General features: G+C 41.4%; 1 protein-coding gene across 1 annotated transcript in view; it reads right to left on the bottom strand.

Moving 5' to 3' along the window:
• LOC117317755 (potassium voltage-gated channel subfamily H member 8-like) overlaps positions 1 to 12115 on the bottom strand; it is a 137504-nt gene extending 125389 nt beyond the window's left edge. Inside the window, 1 exon segment of the mRNA XM_033872667.1 lies at positions 11596 to 12115. Coding sequence (XP_033728558.1) covers positions 11596 to 11671 — 76 coding nt within the window. The 5' untranslated portion in view covers positions 11672 to 12115.
• Between the last annotated feature and the right edge of the window lie 13853 nt (positions 12116 to 25968).

The raw sequence follows: 25968 nt of genomic DNA, 5'->3' as shown, positions 1-25968 counted from the left end.
CCTGGGATATTAATATTTACAGCTTCAATTCATATTGTTTTCATCATTGTTTATCAAAAATATATTCACAAAATGAAAAAAAAAAAAAAAAAATAACGCGTGTGTGTCCCGAATCGGGGGCGTAACCTTACTCACTGTCAACGACAAATTCATACGCTTTAAACTAAAGTTTACAGAAGTGTAAACGTCAATTTCTTAGACCAAATTGATAATACAAACCGGAAAAGTAAATATTTAATCTTGAACATCCGCTTCTGCCTAATTGTTTATATATCATCCCACGTTTATCAATTTAACTGGGACTTATGATTTTGTTATTTTATCGGAATTTGCTGTTGTTTGTCCATTATATATATAGTTCTGTTTTCCATATTATTTATTGACACGTGCTCCCTGATCTCAGTGTGTTGCTCATTCTTTACTTTGGTGCATTTATTTTGTGAATCATAGAAAATATTTCATTTCTGTTTAATTGCCAAGTACTTTAATTGTCGAATCATCAAATGGTTGTAAAACAATACAAAAAACATAAAGGCATACATTTGACAGATAAACAAAAACAAACATCAAATAAACCCAAAAATAAAACAAACACAAAACAAAACTACGGTTAGAAACCGGGTTGGGCATATGTTATTGATTGGCATAATGCTGCAGGAAATTTCACAGGTGGGGCGACATTTATCAACAAATATCAAAATCATTTCCATTCGATATGAATATTAACCTTTACCGGATGTGTTAGGATGGCAGTATGTGTCCCTGAGCTAATGTTTATTTAAATTGATTTGAGTGAAAAAAAATATATCACAAAAATATCTTTGATTACTTAGTTGATAATGTTTAAACATCAGAGAATACTGACATAATAGCGAATCATTAATTCTGACTAAAAGTCGATAAACACGAACAAAAAGTATAGATTTACATCGAGACCGTTAAAATAATTCAAGGAGAACGAGATCAGGTGGTCTTAAAACAATTCTACGTCATCCTGCATGTGGTGTACTTTTTTGGGCCGCAGTGGCCGAGTGGTTAAGGTGTCCCGACACTTTATCACTTGCCCTCCACCTCTGGGTTGCGAGTTCGAAACCTACGTGGGACAGTTGCCAGGTACTGACTGTAGGCCGGTGGTTTTTTCTCCGGGTACCCCAGCTTTCCTTCACCTCCAAAACCTGGCATGTCCTCCAATGACCCTGGCTGTTAACAGGACGTTAAACACAAACAAACACACCTTTTAGGGCTCATCAGTGATGCTACGCGCCAAATATGTGTGGAAAATTTATAACAGAAGTAAGGAAAATCAAGATGTAGGCTTCACAAACTTGAAAACAAAGAGGAAATTGTCAAAGACTTGTTCCATATTACCTTTTTCTCTCTTTTTTTTTTTTATTTCCAACGACAAATACACAGGTTTCAATTGCGTTTTATTTTTTATTCTAATTACATAAAGTTTGAAAACGAATCCTCGAAATGCTATGTTGTTGTTCTGCACATTAATGTAACAATGCCATGACAAATCAGCCAAGTTGACAAGTAATGACCTCTTAAGGTGCATGGCTTCTTTTGGATGACGCCAGTTGACCTGCATCTGTTACAGATTTTAAAGAGGTATCTTTAGAAAGAATATGACAGGAGTCACGCGGCATTTCAAAGGTAAACTGAAGGGTTTTGATTTAGTTGTAACATCGCTATGATATTCAAAGGAAAGTTATCAGTACAGACATTTGTGTATTTGATGCATTGATCAATAAAATAAACTGACAATTAAATGTGGTTCTCCAATAGTGCCATTAAATATATTCAAATGGGACAGACAAGATATGCCTACAAAACCCTTGGATGTCGAATGTGTGTCTTTCAAGTGGCATGGTTTCATTAAGAATTAAGAAGGCATTAGTTATGTAACCGTACCATTACCGTCACACGATGATAATGGTATTGGTTTGAATATGACTCACTTAATAACGAAGCCATGTGTTTGGACACATTTGCATATCATACAATTAGTACTGGACTAATTATTCTATTTCTGTCGTTTCTGGTATTATTTCGAACTTATTTCATATACGAGAATTAATACTACAACGATGGTAATATGCATATATTATTTCCACGTGATAGCCGAAAACCTCGTTAAATTCCGATAAGAATTCCATATATCGTATCGACCGTATCGAGTCCAATGGAATTAGGGTTAACAATATCACATATTTACCTGCCGAAGCCCTATACAATTTCATATACATTGTCACGGATCATTGAATATCCGTAACAAAACCATTATACACGTCATGCGTTGATGAATTCCCCTCTGACCGACCAGGAACGCGTGGCGAAAACATCGTGAATAATACAGTAGGTTTTAATGTCAGGACGAGTTAGACTTAGTCATGGTTAACATTGATTATACATGGATGTTATCATCACTCCAATTTATGATCAGGTAAATGAAGAATTATCACTTAGGAAATAAATAAAGGTTGATATACGTGTACGCCCCGTTTCAGAATTAAGACAAATATCGTAAACTTATATTTAGTTCCTCAGAACCATGTTAAGGGGAGATAACCGCGTAAATAGCCAGCTTTAATTATTAATTAACTCACCCACGCACTCTCAATACTCTACACAAGAGATTGGGGAATCATACAGAAAACGTAGATTTTCGTTTATGTTTGTCATGACACGAATGTTAATATTTTATAGAAATTCTGACGATAAGAAATAAAAATAAATCTTAAACAAACAAATTATTCAAAATTTTCATGAGGATTTTCATAATTCAACATGTAAGAGAAACAATTATAAGTTTAATCATAAGGACTGTATACGTGCTTTTAATCTATGCAAAGAGAGTGATTTATCACGCTGCAATGAAATCATAACGATATTTCGACACCATGCAGGATAATTAAGATAGGTATCTCAGATTTTACTTCGTATCGTATATTACATGGATTTAAATTTCATCATGAGCATTCGCCCCTGTGAGGACGGCTTTGAGTTCTGTCCCTGCGTCGCTAGAAATGGCAGTTGATACCTGTTTGGCGTTGTCATTTGGTTTGGTTTGGTTTATTTTGTTTAACGTCCTGTTAACAGCTAAGGTCATTTAAGAACGGCCTCCCGTGCGTGCGACATGCATGCGTGTGGCGAGTGCGTTTGTGTGTTTTGGGAGGCTGCGGTATGTTCGTGTTAAATCTCCTTGTTATAGGCCGGAACTTTTGCCGATTTATAGTGCTACCTCACTGAAACATGCTGCCGAAGACACCCAGCAGGACACCCTACCTGGTCACATTAGCGTTGTCAATAAAGTGTGACCTGGTGCGTTGTCAGTGTCGTCAGCAGTACTCTTCAGTGAGATAGCACTATAAAGTCGGCATCAGTTCCGCGCTATCACAAGAAGGTAAATGTAAATATACCATAGCCTCTCAAAACACATACACACTGGTCATAAGCAGGTATCTCGTACACTGGGGAGGCTGTTTAACGGTATACAACCAAACAAACCATTGACAGTGTTTGTGGCGTTTGAAATGTTACTATAAGCACGCCTTCAAAGCACGATTTATGTTTGGTGTTATCACAGTACAGATACAGCTCTTATTGTGATAGTGTGTCTTTATTCCACTTAGTAACACAAATTGTGACGTAATAATCTCTCAACGTAGTAAACAGTCATTTTTGCAAGCAATACACTATAGATGCAAATGCGTCGCGGGAATGTGTACGTCTTAGGTAATGGTCTGAACCTGGCTTCAAACGATTCAAAGACCGTGATTCAGTGAAAACACTGATTTTATCGGAACTCTTCATGGTTGCGCATGCGCAAGTGCCATTCGCGAGGATCCGAGTGGCGTTGACATTGCTTTTCTAAGAAATTAACGAACTGACGTTAAAAATACACATACACTCTACAAACACGAATACCAGAAATGGATGTTCACGGTTCTATAACGCTCTTACAGCTAATGTTGACAAATTTAACGAAGCATATCTGGTATTGCTTTGTCAGCAATAAAAAAAGAGTTGATAGAAGCAGTGCAGGATTTGGCGAACCGCCCATTACCAATATTTACATTTTACTATAGTTATCGAGTTTTATGTTGTCATTTCACCCGCGAAATATCAGTTCATTAAGGTCACAGAACGGAGAGTCAGTCAGATCGTTGGCATCACAATGGTGGTCACGTGACAAAATGGTGTCTCTCTCACATAACGTTGAAGTGTGACTAATTAATGTTTTAACACGTGCTATTGATAGCTACAACGCTTATTGTTATCGCAGACAAACTGCAATGTAATGTGTATGACACGTAGGACTATTCGGTAACGTGCTGTAGTCTGCCTGCAATGACAATCTCCTGTACAGATATCCACACGTGCAACGTTCGTTTTTTTCTGAATTGTACGTAGCACGCATTTAATCAACCATTTGTCTGGTGTTAACAACCAGTTGGAAATTGTACGGAAGATAATTATGTCGAATTGAAAAGAAGATTTTTTTTTTTTGCTTTTTTTTTTGTCTTTTTTGTTGTTATTTTTTTTTTTTTAATATTTGTTTTGTTTTTTGTTGGTTTTTTTTTTCAAGATATGATTTTGATAAAGATTGATAAGCAATAAAACACTCGCGAAATAAAGTTTACAAAATTAAAAGCATGCGTGGTAATAGCAATAATTCAGGATAATATTATACCTTGAAAGCGCGTCGATAAGAAGAGTATTAGAAATACAACCGAAGGCAGACCGGAGTTATTGCTCTCGGTAGACAGATTTAAGCCTGTATTTTTGACAGTCAGTCTCGCTACAGACACTAATATCGGGCACTAGTACATGGTTTAATGCCAATCACCCAGCATGACCTTAACAACAATGTCAAATGGTAAAAAGTATATTGCTAATCTTAAAGTAACCATGCGCTTGCACTCTATTGCACCACCCCCACCAGATTATGATACTTATTTCGATCTGTTACGAGAAAAGCCACCTCTTATAGTTATTCTAGACCTTAAGCATCACTGACGAGTCACGAAACAGCTGCATGATGTCCCTAACATCACTGATGAAACAGCTGTATGATGTACCTAACATCACTGATGAAACAGCTGTATGATGTCTCTAACATCACTGATGAAACAGCTGTATGATGTACCTAACATCACTGATGAAACAGCTGTATGATGTACCTAACATCACTGATGAAATAGCTGTATGATGTCCCTAACATCACTGATGAAACAGTTGTATGATGTCCCTGAAATCACTGACAAGTCCTACACTGTTGAAACAGCTGTATGGTATCCCTAACATCACTGACAAGTCGACCTGGAGGGACGAAACAGCTGTATGGTGTCCTTAACATCACTGACAAGTCAAAGCAGGATACAACAGCTGCCTGGTGTCCTTATCATTCACTGACGAGTCCTAGAATAACGAAACAGCTGTATGGCGTCCCTAACATAACTGACGAGTCCTAGAAGAACGAAACAGCTGTATGGCGTCCCTTACATAACTGACGAGTCCTAGAAGAACGAAACAGCTGTATGATGTCCATATTATTCACTGACGAGGCCTTTGAGGATGAAACAGCTATATTATGTCCATATTATCACTGACGAGGCCTGGAAGGACCAGTTAGCTATACAATGTAGTTTGATTCATTTTGGATCCCCTGTATCTACTAACAGACAGTGCAATACGTAAGCGAGATTGCGCGCAGTTTTTTTAATTCATGACATTTTTTGTCCGTTTTGATTTAATTAATTCCGGATCTGTACTTTGTTTGTTTCCGTCCCACTTATTACTGATCAGACTAATAATAAAGGAACAGCTGCATGATGTAGTTTTGTATTCATTATCTGACACTCGTTAATCTATTACTGACTACATATTTAAATTGTCTTTTAAACAACCCGTGATGAGTATAGTATTTTACACAATTACTATCCTATCTCATTAACAGAAGAGACGTTATTTTATTTCAGATATTAATGATTTCTCCATCAGCCTAACACCTTCCTAACAAATCTCTACAAATCAAGACTGATTTACATTACACAATTTTAACATTGATGGCAAATAGGATTTACCTAAGAATGTTTAGAGAAATTAGATGCGTTAAAAAGAACAATGACCAGTTTTCACCATACAACAAATATTATGCTAGACAATCAATGCCTTTGATTCACTTTTATCGATATTACGAAAATGAGAACAACTTATCTACATTTCATATTCCGGATGTTTTCTCTGAAGGATAGACACACACGCACACTAACGCTCGTTATAAGCCATTTGCTAATTACGTGCCCTACAATCTCTACGGATGAGTGAAAATTCGCTGTCTATTCTCATAACTACAGTGTAGGAGGCCGATTTAACGAAATTACTATAAATACATGTTGGGCTTCCATGGTTCTGACGTCACAGAGGTATTCATACCAAACTTATTATAAACGTTAGCTCAACTGATCTCTGCATATCAGAAGAAAAGGTCGCAAGAAAACTAGGTTAAACCTAAAGAAATTGTCATGCGTACAACAGTGAAAATCATGGAGAAAAACGTTACGGTTATTTTTTACTTAGGAAAATATCATGTTGTACTAATTAAATGTGTGTTTACTGATTTAGAAAAACAAAACAAAAACAAAACAGAAAATGTAAAAGGAATGGTTAAAACTTCCTCGCATGAAGTACTAAAAATGTACAAGTTGTACTTAGAGAACATGGGAATTTATGTAGGACAAACCAGGTTTCTTACACATTCCAATTTCTGGCATATTCATACCTTTCAAGGGAGATAAGCAACCTGAATGAATATGTGATGAACCGTTTACTGTTGTAAAGCATGGTATTCCGTGGATGATATTAATAGATAATTTTATTAAACGAACAAAATCTAACGAAACCACACATTTAAATTAACAGGATGGACTTTACAGACAAAACCGAAACAATATTTGATTTATTATCGAAAAAAATCTAAATCGGTCACTTGCATCATTAAATCAAAGATAAACCCTCTAGATTTGTCATTTATAACGGTATGAACCACCTACATCTGTCAATTATAACGATCTGGACCTTCTAGATCTGTCAATTATAACGATAAACCTCCTAGATCTGTCAATTATAACGGCATGAACCTCCTAGATCTGTCAATTATAACGGTATGAACCTCCTAGATTTGTCATTTATAACGGTATGAACCACCTACATCTGTCAATTATAACGATATGGACCTTCTAGATCTGTCAATTATAACGATAAACCTCCTAGATCTGTCAATTATAACAATATAAACCTCCTAGATCTGTCAATTATAACGGCATGAACCTCCTAGATCTGTCAATTATAACGGTATGAACCTCCTAGATCTGTCAATTATAACGGTATGAACATCCTAGATCTGTCAATTATAACGATATGAACATCCTAGATCTGTCAATTATAACGGTATGAACCTCCTAGATCTGTTAATTATAACGGTATGAACCTCCTAGATCTGTCAATTATATCGGTATGAACATCCTAGATCTGTCAATTATATCGGTATGAACATCCTAGATCTGTCAATTATATCGGTATGAACTATATCTGTCAATTATAACAAGATTAACTTTCTAGATCTGTCAATTATAACGATATGAACTTCCTAGATCTGTCAATTATAACGGTATGAACCTCCTAGATCTGTCAAATTATAACGGTATGAACCTCCTAGATCTGTCAATTATAACGGTATGAACCTCCTAGATCTGTCAATTACCGAAAGCGTACCAATTTTGGCGCATTGCCAAATTTTAACAGATAAGCGTAATTTTGAATTAGCTCACAGATAATATTTGTTATTAAATACCTATGAATGTGAAGCGTAATAATATTTTCATTTGGCGAAAAAATCTCACCGCTAAAATATATAGGTTTACGGTATATTTTTCGCACAACTCCCGAGACGATAACGACCTAGATCTTGTAGATCTGTGAATTACATAATGTATACTTATCACATAAATGTCGAGTATGTGTAAAACTTTTATCAATTATAAATCTGACGTAAATACATATACGGGTGATGTACACCTACATCCATCAACATCAAATAAACAATTATGCCAATTTAATTGGTACACTTGAATACGCTGTCTATTTTCCCTCGTCAGCGTTGACAATTTCCATTGGTAATTAATTGATAGTCGCAATCTAATTGAATTGATGTATGTGACACGTCTCGGGCGATGTAGCAACAGGTGGTAGCCAGATCGACATTAAATCGAGAAGGCTGTCTACTTACACTGTACATTATAGACCTTTTAATCCATAAAGTCAGGATATACGTGTATAATCCACAATAGGTTCGAACATTCACAGCTAATAAAGTTCTAAGTTCAAATTTGTAAGATTTATATTAAACCCCATTGCTTGATATACATGTACAATGTACATACATATGTATATATATATGTCTGTGTGTTTTCTTTGAGGATGAGCAAACATGTTTAATTTATAGAAGGTAGGTGATTATGGTATCATATTGACTGTGCATTACAGATGAACGTATTGATATACATGTATATTTCGTAACTGTAAAGCAGTTAGCGATTTTTAGCAGTATTTTTCATTGCTATGATGTTGCAACACGGTGTCTATATATAGCTGTTTTATGTCGAAAAATCTTTATTTCAATTTAGGTCTATATTTTCCCACTGACGTCAACGTTAAAATGCTTTGTGGGGATCTTTGGTGACAAGGGCTGGTTGTGCAAGATGCTTCGTGACATTAAGAAGCCTTAAACTGTCGCATATCGAGCAAAATCGAAACGAAACACGTAAACTGTATTTCCTCTCTCCATTCTGAGAGGTAGGATTTTCTAGCAACGTGACCAGCCGTATTCCATATCCATGGTTTCCCATGGAAATCTAATTTCAGGAGATCCAACTGGAGCCTCAGTGGAAGGAAAGCTTAAACAACCTAGCCGTCGCCAATATGTCGTTACATTGGGATTACAGTCGAGTAATGACCGTTCATATCACCAATGCTAGGCTAGTGTTTGCTTTCTGCTTCGTTTTAGTCTAAATAGGAATTTTGTCATGGGATCTGCAATTGCTATCAACCCATGTTGAATGATTTTATTTGCACGTGGCTTCATTTTATTGATATTTCAGACGGCTGAATATCTGTGTAACTATTTTCAGGCCGACATCAAAATATGCTGTATTCAATTGGGAGATACATACGTACATATATATAGAAAGACAAAATTTACATTGGATTAATCAAAGGACACACACAATAAGGTACCTTTCAACACAAACAGAAAGTTAGATACTTTGGTTTGGTTTGTTTTTGTTTAACGTCCTATTAACAGCCAGGGTCATTTAAGGACGTGCCAGGTTTGGAGGTGGAGGAAAGCCGGAGTACCCGGAGAAAAACCACCGGCCTTCGGTCAGTACCTGGCAACTGCCCCACGTAGGTTTCGAACTCGCAACCCAGAGGTGGAGGGCTAGCGTTAAAGTGTCGGGACACCTTAACCACTCGGCCACCGCGGCCCCCAAAGTTAGATACAGCGAAGCCAAAATAAATTCAGCTTCATCAAACATTTGTTCCGTCCTCCCTTAGGACTTATAAGTTATTATAAGGGTCTAAATTTTTTATGATTAGGATGGGGCAGATGAGCTCAAAATAGTTAGAGAAAAAAGTGATGATCTGAATGGAAAAGATCAATAGCCCCTTAATTAAAAAATCAATAATGTTTTTTGTGTGATATTTATTAATATATTTTATCAGTATGTACTCCAACGGTTAACAGTCGAACTCGCTATCTCGAAGTCAGTGGAGTCATAAAACCTTCGAGATAACCCAAATATTCGAGATAACACAGTATATTTTATATCTAATTTCACTGTCGGAACTTAATTACTACATTTCGAGATATGCAGTCCTCGAGTATCAGAGATCGGAATAGCGAAGTTTAAATGTATAATATGCTGGCCCATCTTATGGATATAAACAGTTAATATTATATGCATGTGATTGACATTTTGTTTATATTAGTCAACACGAATAAATATGTTCAAACGTGAAAAACAAATATATTATGTGTCGTTCATAACGAGAAACCTACACGAGATACTATGTAAATGATCTCCGCACATGTTACAACCTAAGTGTCCCCAGGTCATTGCGAATGAAATGACATCACATATGCTAAATTCTAGATCGATATGCATTTGAATGAAATGCAGTGCTAATTACAATTGTACATGTATCCTATACATGCAGTATATTACACGTACTTGACAAATTAAAGATGCCGACCTTCTTTGAGGTCAAAGGACCGGTAGACAAAGTCTGTAAATAATATGGAGCTAGTTTGCTCTAAAACTGATGGAAAGTGCCAATGAGCTATAACCTGGCCAATTCCATCGCTTCTGGTAACGTTTACTTGAGTTAGATGGGTCTCACGTGCGCACGGGCGATGATATACGACCAAACTTTGGTGCTCGACAAAATAATCATATTTTGCCGCCTGGAAGCGTATAACACCGGTCAATCTAATCTACAACTTGGAAAATAAAGCAGAAAAAAATCTGCCGACGACAAAAATATTCTTTTGAATTGAATTGTATGTCTTTTGAACAATATTGTTTTGTTTTTAAATATAAGGTACAAAGTCAGTTATATATCAAATATGTCTCTGAAGCTTAAGATGATTATATATACTTGTATTCATACAGGAATATACCCATTTTTATCATTTATATGCACATGTAAACCGCACATGAAGATATTACGAGATATTTGTTTTATTGCACGTGCATCATGCATGTGCATGGCATATATGTCAAAAACAGGGCCAAAACAGTATCTCTCCTGAAGGAAACAGTTAAATGAAGGTATAAGTTATAACACCCAATATGGTACAGTTTTCATAATTCTGTATCCGCAAGTCATTATATTTTATATTTACAATTTTGTGTTGACGAAGTATTAATGATGAATAACCAAAGAAGAGTTGCCGACTTGGTTCTCGTCCTGTTTAAATCAGAAGTAAACATAACGTTCTGGTTTTAATGGTATAGACTGCACCACAGAAATAGCACCAATGAAACGTAATAACAATTTATGGTATACTTATATTACTTATTTACGACCCTACCAGAACAACAGCTTAAGAACACATAAACAAGACGTTTTGTTGAACGATAATTATTTACACAATTAATCAAAATCTATTTTTAAACGGTCTTCAGATTCCAAGTAAATATCAAACTGTACTTTACATGTACTACCTGAATCTCCTTTTTTCTATCTAACATTCGATGGGGTGTCATAAACACAGCCCTCATATATGGAAGCTGCTGTTTTCTTTACTTTGTATGTTTAATAGTACAGAAATATTTGTATTGGCTAAAAGCCTTTAAACTATAGTTTATGAAATGCACGTGTGCCCACTTATAGCGTATAACGGCACACTTGACATTTGTCTGCGCTTGCCGACAAAACATTCTATACCACCAATCAGTCTTACAGTTTCCTGTTCAATAATGAAGAAAAATATTAGATTAAAGGGAATCAAAATATCATTGTACTTACGTGTGCCGTCAAACCGGGTTGCTATGGTATCCAAAAAGGTATTCTGTTGAGCTAAAAATCCTTTCCGGTTCGTCATTATAACACTATTGCACTATACTAAATATAAACAAATGCACGTGCTTTTTACTGAAGCATTCATCCTCGCGGATGTGTAAGGTAAAGGTTTGTGGCAAAAACAAACTCCTCTACCGATGTAATGTAGGTGGTAACACTGATTTAAAACACTGCTGTAGCATGAGTGTCACGGCCGTCGTGTGAAACACATGATGGAAGCAATGAAAGATGAAAACATGGACGAACGACGATTAAACGATGGAAATCCTTGTCATCTGTCTCGTCTACGATCGTTTCCATTATTGTAACGACACGCGTATCCCGTCTACCATTGTCAGTAGTGACACAGTGTTTCAGCGTTAACAGATGAATACTGTGTTTTCCAACAATCGATTGTAAACGTTTTCGTGTCACGGAGACGATGTTTTTAATTCATTTGCCTCATAACACACTACTGCACCGCGGTCGTTCCTCTTTCCCTGCCAGTGTCTCTATATGATATGGCGACAACGATAAACATATGAGGATTCCAATATCGAACTCGTATCGATCGCCCAGTGATCAATCCGGAGACAAGTATAGATGTCGCCCGCGCTCGGCGCGTTGATGATTGGGACCCCCGCGTGTCGCTGTATGACACTATGTCCCAGCAGTTATCGTTCTCACTACGATACTGAGCCTAATTTTATTGATACCATTTTATCATACGCTAATATCATATTATAGGGCCATGTTGCCAGGCGGCCTGCTACTCTGTATAACAACCCGATCTGTTGTTGTACAGCATCGTTTTCTCTACTGTTGAAGGTAGCCAACAATTACAACGCAAATACAATCCGTCTATCGCTGATCCTGATCTGGAACGACACAACATTGTCGTCGCATTCAGCTTTACCTGTGATGGCTGTGGCGGCTGGGGCATCAGTCGCTTCTGCCAACGTTATCACTTTTAATAGAACGAAATGAAAACCTTATATATATCGGCTCACAATCCAAACTGTTAAAATTACACACTAGCTTCGCGTAGTCATAAGCATAGTGGTTTACTCTGATTTATGAGATAAATCTTTTAGAACAAATCTATCAATGTCTCCACACCTCCATGGTTATGCAGAACAATATATTTCAGGTCCATATCAGCAAAGTATTTGATCAAATATCGGAATAAAAGTTAATTGTTTTATAGATGAAAGCTAACAGCCCATTATAGACGAGGGAAGAAACTTAACCTTCACAAACCTCTTACTGACCATATGCCAACACACGCCAATTCCATCGTAAACTCAGACTCAGCCGTACCTCCATCAGTATGTATTTTTAACTGCGGGTCCTAAACCAAACTATGCTTCTACAATTTGTTGGGGGCGTTCGCAGACCTATGACTTAATTACGCACGTGTGTTTGCTAACGAAGCTTGATGGGCAAGAACAAGTTCAAATTCGTTAAGATAATACTACAGGGTGTATATTCTTTACTCGCGTTAGAAGTCGATAATTTGGCTCAGGTAGAGGAAGCTATAATAAAACTCGACAAAGGCAGTTCACCTTTTTGATTAATTCCATATTGTGTATGCTATACATACTCAAACCTATGTGACTCACTCCTGTCCCGGGGTCTGACAGTCTATAAATAATCACAACGGAGTCAAGGTCTGATTGCCTCTCCATATTATTGGCTGGTTCCTCTCAAACACTCTAACAAACTCATTTCTGTCACAGACTCCGACAATCAACCAGTGACTCATTCCTGTCACAGACTCCGACAATCTACCAGTAACTCATTTCTGTCACAGACTCCGACAATCAACCAGTAACTCATTCCTGTCACAGACTCCGACAATCTACCAGTAACTCATTCCTGTCACGGACTCCGACAATCTACCAGTAACTCATTCCTGTCACAGACTCCGACAATCTACCAGTAACTCATTCCTGTCACAGACTCCGACAATCTACCAGTAACTCAGTCCTGTCACAGAATCCGACAATCTACCAGTGACTCATTCCTGTCACAGAATCCGACAATCAACCAGTAACTCAGTCCTGTCACAGAATCCGACAATCTACCAGTAACTCATTCGGTCACAGAATCCGACAATCAACCAGTAACTCATTCCTTTCACAGACTCCGACAATCTACCAGTAACTCAGTCCTGTCACAGACTCCGACAATCTACCAGTAACTCATTCGGTCACAGACTCCGACAATCTACCAGTGACTCGTCCGGTCACGGACTCCGACAATCTACCATTAACTCATTCCTGTCACAGAATCCGACAATCTACCAGTAACTCATTCCTGTCACAGACTCCGACAATCAACCAGTAACTCATTCCTGTCACAGACTCCGACAATCAACCAGTAACTCATTCCTGTCACAGACTCCGACAATCTACCAGTAACTCATTCCTGTCACAGACTCCGACAATCAACGAGTAACTCATTACTGTCACAGACTCCGACAATCTACCAGTGACTCATTCCTGTCACAGAATCCGACAATCAACCAGTAACTCAGTCCTGTCACAGAATCCGACAATCTACCAGTAACTCGTTCCTGTCACAGACTCCGACAATCTACCAGTAACTCATTCGGTCACAGAATCCGACAATCAACCAGTAACTCAGTCCTGTCACAGAATCCGACAATCTACCAGTGACTCATTCCTGTCACAGAATCCGACAATCTACCAGTGACTCATTCCTGTCACAGACTCCGACAATCTACCAGTAACTCAGTCCTGTCACAGACTCCGACAATCTACCAGTAACTCATTCCTGTCACAGACTCCGACAATCTACCAGTAACTCAGTCCTGTCACAGACTCCGACAATTAACCAGTAACTCATTCCTGTCACAGACTCCGACAATCTACCAGTGACTCATTCCTGTCACAGAATCCGACAATCAACCAGTAACTCAGTCCTGTCACAGAATCCGACAATCTACCAGTAACTCATTCCTGTCACAGACTCCGACAATCTACCAGTAACTCATTCGGTCACATAATCCGACAATCAACCAGTAACTCAGTCCTGTCACAGAATCCGACAATCTACCAGTAACTCAGTCCTGTCACAGAATCCGACAATCTACCAGTAACTCAGTCCTGTCACAGACTCCGACAATTAACTAGTAACTCATTCCTGTCACAGACTCCGACAATCTACCAGTGACTCATTCCTGTCACAGAATCCGACAATTAACCAGTAACTCATTCCTGTCACAGACTCCGACAATCTACCAGTGACTCATTCCTGTCACAGAATCCGACAATCAACCAGTAACTCATCCGGTCACAGACTCCGACAATCTACCAGTAACTCATTCCTGTCACAGAATCCGACAATCTACCAGTGACTCGTCCGGTCACGGACTCCGACAATCTACCAGTGATCCATCCCTGTTACAAACTCCGATAGGAAAATCCGAGGAATATATGTTGTAATATAGAGATAAGCAGCAATTACAAGTTTTATTCTTTGAAGTACACACACAAATTGATGCAAGTAAACACGATATAACGATACATTTAGACTAAAGCTTACCATGAAATAACAGAGACAGTCATGCGCATTTAAACACGAAATTAAAAGTCTTATTATCAAAGATTGATTTACAAATACAAATAAACATTTTAAATGATATTGTTTTATTGATGTGCAACACGTGTATCTTTCTTCTTAATTTAGAACGTACAAATGTATATGTATCCAGAAAAAACCTCATACTGTTCACGCTTTATACAGATCCCTTGTACGTGTATATCGCGGAAGACAGTTCGCTCAAACAGGTACTCCAGATATGCTGCTTGAAATCAAGCGTATCTCATTTCACATGGATACGGATTTGAAAACAAAATGCACTCTCATGAAAACTCCGCTAATGAGTATATAAAACAAGAGGAGATTTCCCCAACAAAACACAGATCACATGTGTAGCTAAGGAACCCTATAAATTACTTGTTTGCGTGTGTAGCATACATGACTTGTAGGTTCCCCCAAATGAAAGACGATGTCCATTAGTGGCATAAATCCGGGATAGAGTGTCAACATGGCTACACAATAATGTCAAGGGAGGAGTATTGAAACAATGACTTACCCATTACGGATGCCCCTACTTGTCGCGAATCCATGATAGATGTGGTATAGTTCTCCTGGAATTGCACCCCTCACCTCCAGGTCGGAATTTCTCAGCACTCGATGACCACAACAAAAGTTTACACCAGATGAAAAGAACATTTTGTTTCTATTATGTAATAAACCACTATCAACAATGAAGGCATTGTTTTGTCTAATGAAATAGCTTTTTGTTCTAATGCTACTTTGGGCCAGGTGCACGTGAGCCTGTTTTAATTCTTATCTGTACGCAATTGACTCAAACATGCACGTGGAGTCTGGAAGCGATCGAGAAGGAAAGGATACATAGAATAAAAGTGCTGTAAGGTTTGCGGTGAGGTGGGGTTGATCTAGGATTCAGGAGGGTGGTTCCAGGCGAGGAGGAAAATGAAAATAAAAGTATTATGTGTTCGCGTAGGGATAAGGCTGGGATGTAGTGTACGTGGGGCATGGAACCAGGCGAGGGTTGGCAATTTGAATGAAATTGTGGTGGTGTCCACTGCTAGGTTGGACTGGGAGGCTATGGGGAAGGGTAGCGCGAGGAACCAGGCGAGGAGGAAAGGAGATATGAAGTATTGTGTGAAGTAGGTTCATGAGTTAGTGGAAGAGGGCAGCGCGTTTAGAATAATGAACCGAGCCAGAGAAAAGGCGGATAAAAAGTGACAGACCTGCTAATGCGCGGGAACATTATTATTTATACTTTCCCTAAGGCTCCTTTTTCGTTTCTGAAAATAAAAGGCAACAACGTGACGAAATTTTAGCTCGAAGTGAAAATTCAGTTCCGAAAAAAGTGATATATCGAATATACCCGGTTACCTCGAATTTTTTCTTTTCATTATTTTAGATTCTGCTGACTCCGGAATGACAAGATTTCGAACTCGTAACTCAGAGGTGGAGGGCTAGTGATAAAATGTCGAGACACATTAACCACTAAATCAGGGCGGCCACGACATTTTTGGTCACGGTGTCTCTAGCATTACTACCTTTCTATGTTATATACGACTGACTTTGGCCACACACATTGCTGGTATGCAAGTTCAATCTACTCGCGAAGGCTGACAGTTGGTCGTTACTTAAATGTAGTTTGTAAATAGTCCTTAATATGTTTATAAACAATGCCTTGTGTTTGATCTGAAGAATTATATATTGTACAATTATATTAACATCACTTGAACAAGACACTCACGGGCGCCGTACTACTTACAGAGATCTGGTTGATGGAACAGAAACAATGGATGGACGAAAGGTGAGTTAACCTGTAATTCGAACTCGAAATTAGTTTTGTTGAGGTGGAGCACGATAACAACAGAGAATGCCGGAATGTACATACTAAATATAGAGGTGGAGCACGATAACACCAGAGAATACCGGATGTTCTTACTAAATAAAGAGGTGGAGCACGATAACAACAGAGAATACCGGGATGTACATATAGAGGTGAAGCACGGTAACAACAGAGAATACCGGAATGTACAAACTAAATATAAGGGTGTAGCAAGGGTAACAACAGAGAATACCGGAATGTACATACTAAATTTAGGGGTGGAGCACGATAACAACAGAGAATACCGGAATGTACATATAGAGGTGAAGCACGGTAACAACAGAGAATACCGGAATGTACCTACTAAATATAGGGGTGGAGCACGATAACAACAGAGAATACCGGAATGTACATACTAAATATAGGGGTGGAGCACGATAACAACAGAGAATACCGGGATGTACATATAGAGGTGAAGCACGGTAACAACAGAGAATACCGGAATGTACATACTAATGATAGATGTGGAGCACGGTAACAACAGAGAATACAGGATGTTCTTACTAAATATAGAGGTGGAGCACGATAACAACAGAGAAAACCGGAATGTACATACTAAATATAGAGGTGGAGCACGATAACACCAGAGAATACCGGAATGTACATACTAAATATAGGGGTGGAGCACGATAACAACAGAGAATACCGGAATGTACATACTAAATATAGGGGTGGAGCACGATAACAACAGAGAATACCTGAATGTACATACTAAATATAGGGGTGGAGCACGATAACAACAGAGAATACCGGGATGTACATGCTAAATATAGGGGTGGAGCACTATAACAACAGAGAATACCGGATGTTCTTACTAAATATAGAGGTGGGGCACGATAACAACAGAGAAAACCGGAATTTACATACTAAATATAGAGGTGGAGCACGGTAATACCAGAGAATACCGGAATGATAAACATAAGTGCAAAAAAAAAGAAAAAAAATCTTGCATGGAGACCCTTTTAAAGTAAAAGGACAATAGAACCAAGCGCTCCAGTTAACTAAGCGTCTTCTACTTCGTCGACGAGATACAAAACTAGGTTACGTCTTTAAAGTCGTAATTTGAAATGGGAGTTATGGTGGGGAAAACGAACACTATGCATTTTAACAAGTGTTGAACACATCTAGCTTAACTTACTATTAACAGCCAGGGTCATTAAAGGACGTTCCGGGTTTTGGAGGTGGAGGAAAGCCGGAGAACTCGGAGAAAATCACCGCCCTACGGTCAGTACCAGGCAGTAGCCTCACATGGGTTTCGAACTCTCAACCCGGGGATGTGGCGGCATAGTGAAAAAATGTCGGGACGCCTTAACCATTCGACCCCTTACCATTGGGATAATTATTCTTGAGCATTGAAGATTTAGCATGTATTTTTGATATTGTTTAAAAATAAACAAAAGACCTATTTTTGTTTTCCATCGATCAAAATTAATCTTTGTTGGAGATGTAGCACTTTTGATAATATCAAAACATATTTCCGTCGTTACTTAACAATAACATGCATTTAGTCAAAACAAGAATCAAAACAGCATTGGAATAATCACAAAATAACTTTCATACAGCATCACATTCCTTTTTGTATTCTACACCAAATAAGAAACCATACCAAAAATAAAACAGCATATGTATACTATATTTAGCCCGATAACGGCTAAATGCCATGCAGACTGACACAAATCCCGGTGAATTATCTAGATATTAAATCTCTTCACCGAATGTCTATTTCATTAGTCATTTTTAAGACGTGTGCTATCACTGTCTTTATTGAAAGACATTGAAACTCATTCTCGTTTCTGTTAAAGAGATTACAGATTATAATGCCATCGTCGTTCATCGAAAAGTCGACGAATTCGTGAAAAAAATTACTGTATGGGACCATTTTGTGTCACTTTGTTTCGTTGACGGCAGCGACGACTGGTTTTATCAACAGATGTTTTATGTAAGGGAATTGTCTTGTGATGCTTTTACGTCACAAGGTGGTTCAACTTCTGGTTAATCAGTCCCCGAGGTTACTTATGTCCTTAAGGCTGGTGGACTATCTGTCCCCGAGGTGTCCTAACATTGTAGCTGGTGGACTATCTGTCCCCGAGGTGTCCTAACATTGTAGCTGGTGGACTATCAATCCCCGAGGTGTCCTAACATTGTAGCTGGTGGACTATCTGTCCCCGAGGTGTCCTAACATTGTAGCTGGTGGACTATCAGTCCCCGAGGTGTCCTAACATTGTAGCTGGCGGACTATCAGTCACCGAGGTGTCCTATCATTGTAGCTGGTGTACTATCAGTCCCCGAGGTGTCCTAACATTGTAGCTGGTGGACTATCTGTCCCCGAGGTGTCCTAACATTGTAGCTGGTCGACTATCAGTCCCCGAGGTGTCCTAACATTGTAGCTGGTGGACTATCAGTCCCCGAGGTGTCCTAACATTGTAGCTGGTGGACTATCTGTCCCCGAGGTGTCCTAACATTGTAACTGGTGGACTATCAGTCCCCGAGGTGTCCTAACATCAAGCTGGTGGACTATCAGTCCCCGAGGTGTCCTCACATTGAAGCTAGTGGACTATCAGTCCCCGAGGTGTCCTAACATTGAAGCTAGTGGACTATCAGTCCCCGAGGTGTCCTAACATTCTAGCTGGTGGAGTATCAGTCCCCGAGGTGTCCTAACATTCAAGCTGTTAGACTATCAGTCCCCAAGGTGTCCTAACATCAAGCTAGTGGACTATCAGTCCCCGAGGTGTCCTAACATCAAGCTGGTGGACTATCAGTCCCCGAGGTGTCCTAACATTGAAGCTAGTGGACTATCAGTCCCCGAGGTGTCCTTACATCAAGCTGGTGGACTATCAGTCCCCGAGGTGTCCTAACATTGAAGCTAGTGGACTATCAGTCCCCGAGGTGTCCTAACATTGAAGCTAGTGGACTATCAGTCCCCGAGGTTTCCTAACATTGAAGCTAGTGAACTATCTGTCCCTGCGGTCTCCTAACATTGTAGCTGGTGGACTATCAGTCCCCGAGGTGTCCTAACGTTCAAGCTGTTAGACTATCAGTCCCCGAGGTGTCCTAACATTGTAGCTGGTGGACTATCAGTCCCCGAGGTGTCCTAACATTGTAGCTGGTGGACTATCAGTCCCCGATGTGTCCTAACATTGTAGCTGGTGGACTATCAGTCCCCGAGGTGTCCTAACATTGTAGCTGGTAGACTATCTGTCCCCGAGGTGTCCTAACATTCAATCTGTTAGACTATCAGTCCCCGAGGTGTCCTAACATTGTAGCTGGTGGACTATCAGTCCCCGAGGTGTCCTAACATTCAAGCTGATGGACTATCTGTCCCCGGGGTGTCCTAACATTGTAGCTGGTGGACTATCAGTCCCCGAGGTGTCCTAACATTCAAGCTGTTAGACTATCTGTCCCCGAGGTGTCCTAACATTGTAGCTGGTGGACTAATTGTCCCCGGGGTGTCCTAACATTGTAACTGGTGGACTATCAGTTCCCGAGGTGTCCTAACATTCAAGCTGATGGATTATCAGTCCCCGAGGTGTCCTTACATCAAGCTGGTGGACTATCAGTCCCCGAGGTGTCCTAACATTGAAGCTAGTGGACTATCAGTCCCCGAGGTGTCCTAACATTGAAGCTAGTGGACTATCAGTCCCCGAGGTTTCCTAACATTGAAGCTAGTGAACTATCTGTCCCTGCGGTCTCCTAACATTGTAGCTGGTGGACTATCAGTTCCCGAGGTGTCCTAACATTGTAGCTGGTGGACTATCAGTCCCCGAGGTGTCCTAACATTGTAGCTGGTGGACTATCAGTCCCCGAGGTGTCCTAACATTGTAGCTGGTGGACTATCAGTCCCCGAGGTGTCCTAACATTGTAGCTGGTGGACTATCAGTCCCCGAGGTGTCCTAACATTGTAGCTGGTGGACTATCAGTCCCCGAGGTGTCCTAACATTCAAGCTGGTGGACTATCAGTCCCCGAGGTGTCCTAACATTGTAGCTGGTGGACTATCAGTCCCCGAGGTGTCCTAACATTGTAATTGGTGGACTATCAGTCCCCGAGGTGTCCTAACATTGTAGCCGGTGGACTATCAGTCCCCGAGGTGTCCTAACATTGTAGCTGGTGGACTATCAGTCCCCGATGTGTCCTAACATTGTAGCTGGTGGACTATCAGTCCCCGAGGTGTCCTAACATTGTAGCTGGTGGACTATCTGTCCCCGAGGTGTCCTAACATTCAATCTGTTAGACTATCAGTCCCCGAGGTGTCCTAACATTGTAGCTGGTGGACTATCAGTCCCCGAGGTGTCCTAACATTCAAGCTGATGGACTATCTGTCCCCGGGGTGTCCTAACATTGTAGCTGGTGGACTATCAGTCCCCGAGGTGTCCTAACATTCAAGCTGTTAGACTATCTGTCCCGGAGGTGTCCTAACATTGTAGCTGGTGGACTATCTGTCCCCGGGGTGTCCTAACATTGTAACTGGTGGACTATCAGTTCCCGAGGTGTCCTAAAATTCAAGCTGATGGATTATCAGTCCCCGAGGTGTCCTAACATTGTAGCTGGTGGACTATCTGTCCCCGAGGTGTCCTAACATTGTAGCTGGTGGACTATCAGTCCCCGAGGTGTCCTAACATTCAAGCTGTTAGACTATCTGTTCCCGAGGTGTCCTAACATTCAAGCTGATGGACTATCAGTCCCCGAGGTGTCCTAACATTGAAGCTAGTGAATTATCTGTCCCCGGGGTGTCCTAACATTAAAGCTAGTGGACTATTTGTCCCCGGGGTGTCCTAACATTCAAGCTAGTGGACTATCAGTCCCCGGGGTGTCCTAACATTCAAGCTAGTGCACTATCAATCCCCGAGGTATCCTAACATTGTAGCTGGTGGACTATCTGTCCCCGAGGTGTCCTAACATTGTAGCTGGTGGACTATCTGTCCCCGAGGTGTCCTAACATTGTAGCTGGTGGACTATCTGTCCCCGAGGTGTCCTAACATTAAAGCTAGTGGACTATCAGTCCCCGAGATGTCCTAACATTAAAGCTACTGGACTATCTGTCCCTGCGGTGTCCTAACATTGTAACTGGTGGACTACCAGTCCCCGAGGTGTCCTAACATTGTAACTGGTGGACTATCAGTCCCCGAGGTGTCCTAACATTGTAGCTGGTTGACTGTCTATCCCCGAGGTGTCCTAACATTGTAGCTGGTGGACTATCAGTCCCCGAGGTGTCCTAACATTGTAGCTGGTGGACTATCAGTCCCCGAGGTGTCCTAACATTGTAGCTGGTGGACTATCAGTCCCCGAGGTGTCCTAACATTGTAATTGGTGGACTATCAGTCCCCGAGGTGTCCTAACATTGTAGCTGGTGGACTATCAGTCCCCGAGGTGTCCTAACATTGTAGCTGGTGGACTATCAGTCCCCGAGGTGTCCTAACATTGTAGCTGGTGGACTATCTGTCCCCGAAGTGTCCTAATATTGTAGCTGGTGGACTATCAGTCCCCGAGGTGTCCTAACATTGTAGCTGGTGGACTATCAGTCCCCGAGGTGTCCTAACAATGTAGCTGCTGGAGTATCAGTCCCCGAGGTGTCCTAACATTCTAGCTGGTGGACTATCAGTCCCCGAGGTGTCCTAACGTTCAAGCTGTTAGACTATCAGTCCCCGAGGTGTCCTAACATTGTAGCTGGTAGACTATCAGTCCCCGAGGTGTCCTAACATCAAGCTGGTGGACTATCAGTCCCCGAGGTGTCCTCACATTGAAGCTAGTGGACTATCAGTCCCCGAGGTGTCCTAACATTGAAGCTAGTGGACTATCAGTCCCCGAGGTGTCCTAACATTCTAGCTGGTGGAGTATCAGTCCCCGAGGTGTCCTAACATTCAAGCTGTTAGACTATCAGTCCCCAAGGTGTCCTAACATCAAGCTAGTGGACTATCAGTCCCCGAGGTGTCCTAACATCAAGCTGGTGGACTATCAGTCCCCGAGGTGTCCTAACATTGAAGCTAGTGGACTATCAGTCCCCGAGGTGTCCTTACATCAAGCTGGTGGACTATCAGTCCCCGAGGTGTCCTAACATTGAAGCTAGTGGACTATCAGTCCCCGAGGTGTCCTAACATTGAAGCTAGTGGACTATCAGTCCCCGAGGTTTCCTAACATTGAAGCTAGTGAACTATCTGTCCCTGCGGTCTCCTAACATTGTAGCTGGTGGACTATCAGTCCCCGAGGTGTCCTAACATTGTAGCTGGTGGACTATCAGTCCCCGAGGTGTCCTAACATTGTAGCTGGTGGACTATCTGTCGCCGAGGTGTCCTAACATTCAATCTGTTAGACTATCAGTCCCCGAGGTGTCCTAACATTCAATCTGTTAGACTATCAGTCCCCGAGGTGTCCTAACATTGTAGCTGGTGGACTATCAGTCCCCGAGGTGTCCTAACATTCAAGCTGATGGACTATCTGTCCCCGGGGTGTCCTAACATTGTAGCTGGTGGACTATCAGTCCCCGAGGTGTCCTAACATTCAAGCTGTTAGACTATCTGTCCCCGAGGTGTCCTAACATTGTAGCTGGTGGACTAATTGTCCCCGGGGTGTCCTAACATTGTAACTGGTGGACTATCAGTCCCCGAGGTGTCCTAACATTCAAGCTGATGGATTATCAGTCCCCGAGGTGTCCTTACATCAAGCTGGTGGACTATCAGTCCCCGAGGTGTCCTAACATTTTAGCTAGTGGACTATCAGTCCCCGAGGTGTCCTAACATTGAAGCTGGTGGACTATCAGTCCCCGAGGTGTCCTAACATTGTAGCTGGTGGACTATCAGTCCCCGAGGTGTCCTAACATTGTAGCTGGTGGACTACCAGTCCCCGAGGTATCCTAACATTGTAGCTGGTGGACTATCAGTCCCCGAGGTGTCCTAACATTGTAGCTGGTGGACTATCAGTCCCCGATGTGTCCTAACATTGTAGCTGGTGGACTATCAGTCCCCGAGGTGTCCTAACATTGTAGCTGGTGGACTATCTGTCCCCGAGGTGTCCTAACATTCAATCTGTTAGACTATCAGTCCCCGAGGTGTCCTAACATTGTAGCTGGTGGACTATCAGTCCCCGAGGTGTCCTAACATTCAAGCTGATGGACTATCTGTCCCCGGGGTGTCCTAACATTGTAGCTGGTGGACTATCAGTCCCCGAGGTGTCCTAACATTCAAGCTGTTAGACTATCTGTCCCGGAGGTGTCCTAACATTGTAGCTGGTGGACTATCTGTCCCCGGGGTGTCCTAACATTGTAACTGGTGGACTATCAGTTCCCGAGGTGTCCTAACATTCAAGCTGATGGATTATCAGTCCCCGAGGTGTCCTAACATTGTAGCTGGTGGACTATCAGTCCCCGAGGTGTCCTAACATTCAAGCTGATGGACTATCTGTCCCCGGGGTGTCCTAACATTGTAGCTGGTGGACTATCAGTCCCCGAGGTGTCCTAACATTCAAGCTGTTAGACTATCTGTCCCGGAGGTGTCCTAACATTGTAGCTGGTGGACTATCTGTCCCCGGGGTGTCCTAACATTGTAACTGGTGGACTATCAGTTCCCGAGGTGTCCTAAAATTCAAGCTGATGGATTATCAGTCCCCGAGGTGTCCTAACATTGTAGCTGGTGGACTATCTGTCCCCGAGGTGTCCTAACATTGTAGCTGGCGGACTATCAGTCCCCGAGGTGTCCTCACATTGAAGCTAGTGGACTATCAGTCCCCGAGGTGTCCTAACATTGAAGCTAGTGGACTATCAGTCCCCGAGGTGTCCTAACATTCTAGCTGGTGGAGTATCAGTCCCCGAGGTGTCCTAACATTCAAGCTGTTAGACTATCAGTCCCCAAGGTGTCCTAACATCAAGCTAGTGGACTATCAGTCCCCGAGGTGTCCTAACATCAAGCTGGTGGACTATCAGTCCCCGAGGTGTCCTAACATTGAAGCTAGTGGACTATCAGTCCCCGAGGTGTCCTTACATCAAGCTGGTGGACTATCAGTCCCTGAGGTGTCCTAACATTGAAGCTAGTGGACTATCAGTCCCCGAGGTGTCCTAACATTGAAGCTAGTGGACTATAAGTCCCCGAGGTTTCCTAACATTGAAGCTAGTGAACTATCTGTCCCTGCGGTCTCCTAACATTGTAGCTGGTGGACTATCAGTCCCCGAGGTGTCCTAACATTGTAGCTGGTGGACTACCAGTCCCCGAGGTGTCCTAACATTGTAGCTGGTGGACTATCAGTCCCCGAGGTGTCCTAACATTGTAGCTGGTAGACTATCTGTCCCCGAGGTGTCCTAACATTCAATCTGTTAGACTATCAGTCCCCGAGGTGTCCTAACATTGTAGCTGGTGGACTATCAGTCCCCGAGGTGTCCTAACATTCAAGCTGATGGACTATCTGTCCCCGGGGTGTCCTAACATTGTAGCTGGTGGACTATCAGTCCCCGAGGTGTCCTAACATTCAAGCTGTTAGACTATCTGTCCCCGAGGTGTCCTAACATTGTAGCTGGTGGACTATCTGTCCCCGGGGTGTCCTAGCATTGTAACTGGTGGACTATCAGTTCCCGAGGTGTCCTAACATTCAAGCTGATGGATTATCAGTCCCCGAGGTGTCCTAACATTGTAGCTGGTGGACTATCTGTCCCCGAGGTGTCCTAACATTGTAGCTGGTGGACTATCAGTCCCCGAGGTGTCCTAACATTCAAGCTGTTAGACTATCTGTTCCCGAGGTGTCCTAACATTCAAGCTGATGGACTATCAGTCCCCGAGGTGTCCTAACATTGAAGCTAGTGAACTATCTGTCCCCGGGGTGTCCTAACATTAAAGCTAGTGGACTATTTGTCCCCGGGGTGTCCTAACATTCAAGCTAGTGGACTATCAGTCCCCGG

Source organism: Pecten maximus, chromosome 19 (genome assembly GCF_902652985.1).
Source record: "Pecten maximus chromosome 19, xPecMax1.1, whole genome shotgun sequence".
NCBI lineage: Eukaryota > Metazoa > Mollusca > Bivalvia > Pectinida > Pectinidae > Pecten > Pecten maximus.
This window is presented reverse-complemented; position numbering and strand designations above follow the sequence as displayed.